The sequence below is a fragment of the Octopus bimaculoides genome, chromosome 14 (genome assembly GCF_001194135.2).
Source record: "Octopus bimaculoides isolate UCB-OBI-ISO-001 chromosome 14, ASM119413v2, whole genome shotgun sequence".
Taxonomy (NCBI): Eukaryota; Metazoa; Mollusca; class Cephalopoda; order Octopoda; family Octopodidae; genus Octopus; species Octopus bimaculoides.
The window spans coordinates 5,765,352-5,772,360 of NC_068994.1; the positions used below are offsets into that span (position 1 = coordinate 5,765,352).

The 7,009-nt window shown below is 37.3% G+C and overlaps 1 protein-coding gene across 1 annotated transcript in view; it reads right to left on the bottom strand.

Moving 5' to 3' along the window:
* Nucleotides 1-6: 6 nt before the first annotated feature.
* Nucleotides 7-7,009, bottom strand: part of LOC106870500 (V-type proton ATPase subunit B) — a 19,278-nt gene continuing 12,275 nt past the window's right edge. Inside the window, exons 6-14 of the mRNA XM_014916611.2 lie at nucleotides 6,243-6,382; nucleotides 5,335-5,439; nucleotides 5,049-5,146; nucleotides 4,287-4,410; nucleotides 2,927-3,077; nucleotides 2,191-2,273; nucleotides 1,356-1,460; nucleotides 611-740; nucleotides 7-227 (exon numbers count right to left, since the gene is read on the bottom strand). Of these exons, the coding sequence (XP_014772097.1) occupies nucleotides 70-227; nucleotides 611-740; nucleotides 1,356-1,460; nucleotides 2,191-2,273; nucleotides 2,927-3,077; nucleotides 4,287-4,410; nucleotides 5,049-5,146; nucleotides 5,335-5,439; nucleotides 6,243-6,382 (1,094 nt within the window). The 3' untranslated portion in view covers nucleotides 7-69. The remainder of the gene's footprint in view (nucleotides 228-610; nucleotides 741-1,355; nucleotides 1,461-2,190; nucleotides 2,274-2,926; nucleotides 3,078-4,286; nucleotides 4,411-5,048; nucleotides 5,147-5,334; nucleotides 5,440-6,242; nucleotides 6,383-7,009) is intronic.

The following is a 7,009-nucleotide window of genomic DNA, read 5'->3' on the forward strand; positions in this document are numbered from 1 at the left end:
GGGGGGGGGGGGAGTTGGAATGTTTTGTGCAAGAACCAGGAGATTCGTGGTGCAGTTGCAGCAAGCCCTTTACAGTTGAGTGGAAGTGGTCGACTGACCGCCGTCCCGAGGATAGTATTTGGCCTGGGTGGCTGCGGGGATTCTCTTCAACATCTCCTTCGGGAAGATTCGCAACAGCTGCCAGCCAATGTCCAACGATTCGAATATGGATCGGTTTTCATAGTGACCTGCAATGAGGAAAGGAACCCTTAAGCATTAGTTATGGTGGATTATGGACATTCAAAACAGGCCACATACTACATATTATACACACACACACACACACACACAAACCCACAATTAATAAAAAAAATATCATTTACATTCATTGTTTTCCTCCCATGTTGACATAGGATGTCTGTGTCGTCTTACATACACAGCAACAGAACAAACCAACCAACTTTGTAGGTCTTACACTGTAGACTGGACATATTTTATCAATAGTAATGCCACAAGTTAATAGTAGCAGATGGCGGTGCTGGTGGTGGTGATTGTAGGACGTTACAAGAGTAAACGTAATGGTGTTATAACAAATGATTTAAGTACAGAATAACTATATCCAGTGACTTACCCTGAGAGATGAAATTCTTCTCGAACTTGGTGAGGAACTCCAGGTAGAGCAAGTCCTCAGATGTCAGAGCTTCTTCACCAACAACAGCTTTCATAGCTTGCACATCTTTACCGATGGCATAGCAGGCGTACTACAAATAGAGAATGGATCAGTGTAATAGAGTAATATAGAGGCCAACTGGCACTGTAAACTACAAGGAGATACAAAACAACATTGAAATATGAATGGAGAGGCTGTGTTTCTCAATGGATGGTATGGTGCTGTGAGGATTGAAAGAGGAGGCAGACAAATTGCCGTGTTTAATGAAATTAAGGAATGGGATAGGTTAAAGGAAGGAAACTTGGTAGATGAAAGTGTTGGACAAAGCAAGGAGAAAATAGCAATCAACAGGTGTGTATATGCTTGCATATATAATTGTTATTTAAAAATCTGTATATGTGTGTGTGTATAAATAAATATGTATATATTGTAGGTGACCAGACATGGTAGTGGCTATATTATTGACAGATATATGACATTTGTGCACAGACACATTGAAGGAGCCTAGACTTGTTAAAATAACAGCAAAATTTCCTTCAAATCACATCCCACAACCATCTTAAAGGGCACTTGCTAGATATATTGTCTTAAAAAAAAAACAAAAACAAAATAGAAAGGTCGTAGCTAAAATATCTTTGATCATAAAGCAGTTTGATTAGGGATAAGACACACAGACAAACACATCCTGTTATAGGGCAACACTCACCAACTGATTGGAAACATCAGCATGGTCCTCACGTGTCATTCCTTCACCAATGGCTGATTTCATAAGACGAGACAGTGATGGAAGCACATTGATTGGAGGGTAGATCTATGAAATGACAGAGAAAGAGAGAAAAAGTATAGAAATTTGAAAACATGGACAAAAATGGCAAATAGAGTCTGTCGTGGACACTCACCTGAGTCATAATATACTAAAGAAGCACCAGTTTTTAAATTAAGAAATGGTGCTTCGTTAGTTTAAGAGGGATCAAGAAGAGTGTCCTAACAAATTGTATGGCTGAAAGAAGTTCATTTTGCAATCATAGGGTCCTGGTTTTGGTTTCACAGTATGGGATCTTGGGAAAATGAGATTTTCTTTAGCCTCAAATTGACCCATACTTTGTAAGTGAAACTGGGTAGGACAAAATTATATGGAACCACTTCAGGTGGATGATAGCTGGAATTTAAAGGTCTAAAGGTCCAGCTTTGTCACTTGATGTTTCACACTGATTCCGCCTGGAAATTTCATCAAGGGTACATGTGTCAGTGGGATACTCAGCCACTTACACATTAACTCAATGAACCTGAGCGTTGTGTTGATCAAACAACACTGTTGGTCAGAAAAGTTCCGACCATGGTCCATTTATTTATACATCTTAAGTTATCATTATTCTTCATCCTTCTGGTTTCAATAAAATAGACTTGTGAGACATTTTGTGTTCATACCAAAAGTTAAACAAACAAGAAACATCTACTTTTGAAGGTCCAAAACAAAGTGTTTCATTACAAAATGGTTAACATATGAAACATTTCCCAACAACTGTTGTTGGATTACTTACCTGTCTGTTGTGTAACTGACGGTCAACATAAATCTGTCCCTCTGTGATGTACCCAGTTAAATCAGGAATGGGATGTGTGATATCTGAAAAGTAAAATATGCTTATTTACATAAATAGTTTCTTTTTTTTTTTTTTTACTGGCTCCCTTTTCCTATCTCTTTTTTCTCCTCCAAACTTTATGTCTGATGCATCATACTTTTACTCTTAACTTTCACTTCATAACTTTTTACTTTGAGGGTCAAATTAATAATATTCACTATAAACGTCCCTTAGACTTTTGTTGTATTTGAATTCCTCTTGTTACTGATTCGTCTATATATATATATATACAATTGCAGTGTGGAAGGTGATTATAAGCCATTTAAAAACACACAAAAACCGTTAAATACACTTCAACATTTAAATTTAATTTGTCAAAATATTTTTGGCGCTTTAAAACCGTGACCTGTTCACTGACAAAATTCTGTGCTGCACAGAATTTTGTCAGTGAACAGGTCGCAACAAAAATATTTTGACACAAATTAAATTTAAATGTTGGAGTGTATCTAACGGTTTTTGTGCGTTTTTAAATGGCTTATAAACACCGTCCACGCAGCAGTTGTTTTTGCTTCAACACATGATCTCAGTTGTCATATAAAAAAATTTAAAAAATCACACAGCACCAGGTTACTATTAATAACACTGAAAATATATAGAGCCAAAGAGTTGTCTGTCCCTGCCCAGCAGTTCAACCTACCGTCATTAGGCATAGTAAGAATAGGAATTTGTGTGATGGAGCCATTGCGACCCTCAACTCGACCAGCCCTCTCGTAGATGGTAGCCAGATCAGTGTACATGTAACCAGGGAAACCACGTCGTCCAGGCACTTCTTCTCTGGCAGCGGAAACCTGAAATACAACAGAATGGTATTGTCAGCCACATTGGTGAGGATGAGGGGAGAGATGGAGTGGAAGTTGAGTTGGGTTGATGGACAGGATGAGGAGAACAAGAAGGATGTCTTATATGAGTGGAGACAGGGAAGAACCACAGGATGTCAAGGCAAAGAGAGAGCAGTACAATATGAGAGGAGGGGGAATATGTGTATAAAACTGGTAGAAAGAATAAAAGTGTGTATGTGCTATTTTTATGTCCACTTTCCCATAGATTAGACAAGTCTGTTATAACAGCATCTCTCCAGTTGTTGTGGTCCTTCATCTTAGTGAGGCCCAGCATTTTAAGATCAGACCTCACCACTTTTGCTCCCCGTAACCCTGATCTTTTTCTCTTGTAAGATGTGATTAAAAAAAATATGTAGGAGAAAAATATTGCAATGGCAGAATAATGTACACACTTGAAAAGTGTGTTGAGAGAAGAAAAGAGAGTATGTTTGAAAGCATCTGTCCAAATATATTTCTGATAATATTCAGGTGCAGGACCTCAGTGTCTTAAACATTGATCAAAATATGTAAGCAGTTGCCAAGAGACCCTGCTTCAGATTAACAATGTGGATAGCATCGGTACAAAGGATGTATATTGAAAAAAACATGATGGGAACTGGAGGCTGATTTCGTTTTTGATCAGGACAGGCTTTGATGAAAGAAAATCAGTTTTTATGAAGGTTTTATATTTTGTTAACCTTTTGTTTCTTTTTCCTCAGAGAAGCAGTGGGCCCACACTCTCCCCTCACCATAAATATCAGCTAATCTCCCTGAAATTACATCCTACAGCTTCAAAAAAAGAAAAGGAAACGTCAGCTAATGTGGTTTCAGATGTACTATAATGGAAAATAAGATGGGATTGTCATAATTGGAATGCCTGTCACCTTATTTCTACTTAATCAGAGCCAATTTGAGTTAAACAACATACCCTCTATGTGGACATACAACTTTACTAGAAACAGTAGCCAAGTACCCCTCAAATCACATCCTATCATCTTAAAAAAGGAAAGAGGCATTAGCTAATATAGTTTAAGATGCACTATTCTTCAGAAAGGTGGGACTGTCATGGTTGGAATACCTTTTCTCATACGTCTGCTCCATCAAGAATGACTTAAGCTCTAAGCAAAAACACCCACCACTACTTTCAATGTGTGGATCTGACTCCCTGAAAGAACTCACCTCTCGAAGGGCTTCAGCGTATGATGTCATGTCGGTGAGGATGACCAGAACGTGTTTGTCACATTGGTAGGCCAGATACTCAGCTGTGGTCAATGCAATCCTTGGCGTGATGATACGTTCAATGCTGCCAAACAATACAGAAAGATGTACAGATAAGAGAAGAGGAAGCAGTAAGAGCCATCTGTTCCCATGCCGTGTATGGCACATCCATCGTAAGATAGTGTGACATTCACAACTCAAGGCTCACAAAAAACATTCAGGTACTACAACCATACTAACAAAGAGACATACAAGACGCCATCACCAGTGTTCTCTGTATGTGTGTGCAGCACACACATACACACACAATTTTACAACCAGAACACAAAACAAATTTATGTGCACACAAAAGGCTGGTTGTTTAAAATAATATAGTAATTGATTTATTTATTTATCATACTTTCAGTGTACACATACTTAATATCTAGTACAATCTATATAGTCAGTATATATATATACATACTTTTGTCACAAAAAAGATTTTATACAAGATTTGTGCATACACTGATCATAAATTTCCTTTCTCTTCTCTCTCTCTCACAAAACCCATTTATGATATCTTTATCATTACCTTTACTTTTATTCTTATTTTTATTCCTCTCTCTCTCTCTCTTTCCTGTATACACCCACTCACAAAACCCATTTACCCTAATTAAATTATTCTGTCTTGATTTTGATTTTCCCTCTAAAATAATATATATCACATGACAGAATAGTACTTACGTGGGGTCGTTGGCCAAATTTAAGAAAAGACACACATTTTCCATGGAACCATTTTCTTCAAAGTCCTGTTTAAAGAATCGAGCAGTTTCCATGTTGACCTGGAGAGGAGAATGAGATTTCAGAAGATTTAGCAACACCTCATATGAACAAAGGCCACACAATTACATTCATGCTCCAAGTAAAGTTGAAACGATTACCTTCAATTAATACATTAGAATAGAGTAGTGAGGTAAATATTCAGTAAATGCAATTAAAAACACACAGATAATTAAGCTGCAACACTTACACCCATAGCAGCGAACACAATGGCAAAGTTGTCTTCATGATCATCCATAATACTTTTACCAGGTAGCTTCACTAAACCACCTTGACGACAGATCTGAGCAGCAATCTGAAATACAAAGCAAATGGTTTGAATTATTTCGAATAAAAATCAAGGTCGATACCAGTAATCAATGGTGTTCATTTTATTGTATCTATATATTTTTTTTTTTCTTGTGAGTTTTTTTTTATAAGGTTTAATAGCTTGACAGACAGTCATATTGATAGAGTAGCAGTGTTGTGGTTAGATCCAGGTGACCCTTGATCAGCCAGACCTGTAGTCAAAGACATTCTAACCATGACCAAACCTGTTCATTTGTATATCAGAACGGCATTATTTACTGTATCCTCTTTTCTTTCTAAGGCAGCAAGATGTCATTTGAGAGAGATCTGGCTGCTATTTTGAGCAAGGTGGGACTTTGAGAGATTTAATTCTGTTTGACACTGAATGTCTGCAAAAGTGGTTAAGAATTCCCCAGTCAACCTGTATTAGCTGTTTATTTTACAGTAGCCTGTGTTGACTAAACAGAACCCAAAATCAACTTCCAAACTCAAATTTTATTCCAGAGCATCCTCTACTATAGCCTTATATTAAACAATACCATGTGAATGAAATTTAGTAAATAGAAACTGTGCTGAAGCCCAACTGTCTGTGTATCCCAGTGTAATGGTAGTTGCATCACATAAGGTAGGTAAATCTTAAGTTAAGCTGTTTGAGGAAATGAGTACTGAGGTTGATATAAATAATTAAATGAAACACTTGAAAGTGGTATCCCAGTATGGCCACAGTCCAATGATGGAAACAATGACAGTAAAATAATTGAAAAAAAAGCAGTAAGCACACACACAAAATCTAAAATAAAACATCAATACCTCATTATGTGGTAGACCAGCAGCTGAAAAGATGGGAATCTTCTGCCCACGGGCAATTGAATTCATTGTGTCAATGGCTGAAATACCTGTCTGTATCATTTCCTCAGGGTAAATACGAGACCAAGGGTTAATTGGTTGACCTTATTAGGTAAAAGAGAGAGAAAATATAACAATTAACTGCACAGAAAAAGAAAAAAAAATCCAACTTCATTCCCAATGATGACTGAAACAACAATAAGCTAATGAGGGGGTCTCTACATTTATGCTAGAAATAACTGCTAAACTTCCTTCAATCACACCCAACAGTCTTATAAAAAGGAAGTACAAATTACATATTGCAGCTCTATATTAACCCCTAGAAATATGGGGTGGTCATTACTGGAATGCCATTATTTCACTAGATTCCTCTAAATTCTTGGTTATTCTGTAAATTTTCCCCCCACCTAACTTAGTTAAAGAGGATACGATAGCACACATGATCCTTTACTTTTTCAACTTCTCCGAGACCGGTGGGAGCAAGAAAAGAAGGAAGTTATATGCAAACTGAAGATCTCGCCCAAAACGTTTCGTCTTTTTCACAGCAACCACAACCCAATAACAGAGAGTAGCCACCATATTTTCTTCCATCACTGACAGCTCTGATGAGCACAGGGTTTATACAATTGGGGTATTATATCTAACATCCAGTGCAAAACTGATTAGTAAGACCAGGTGTAATGGATATATAATACTGTACGCTTCAATTCTTTCAGTTTCCATCTACCAAA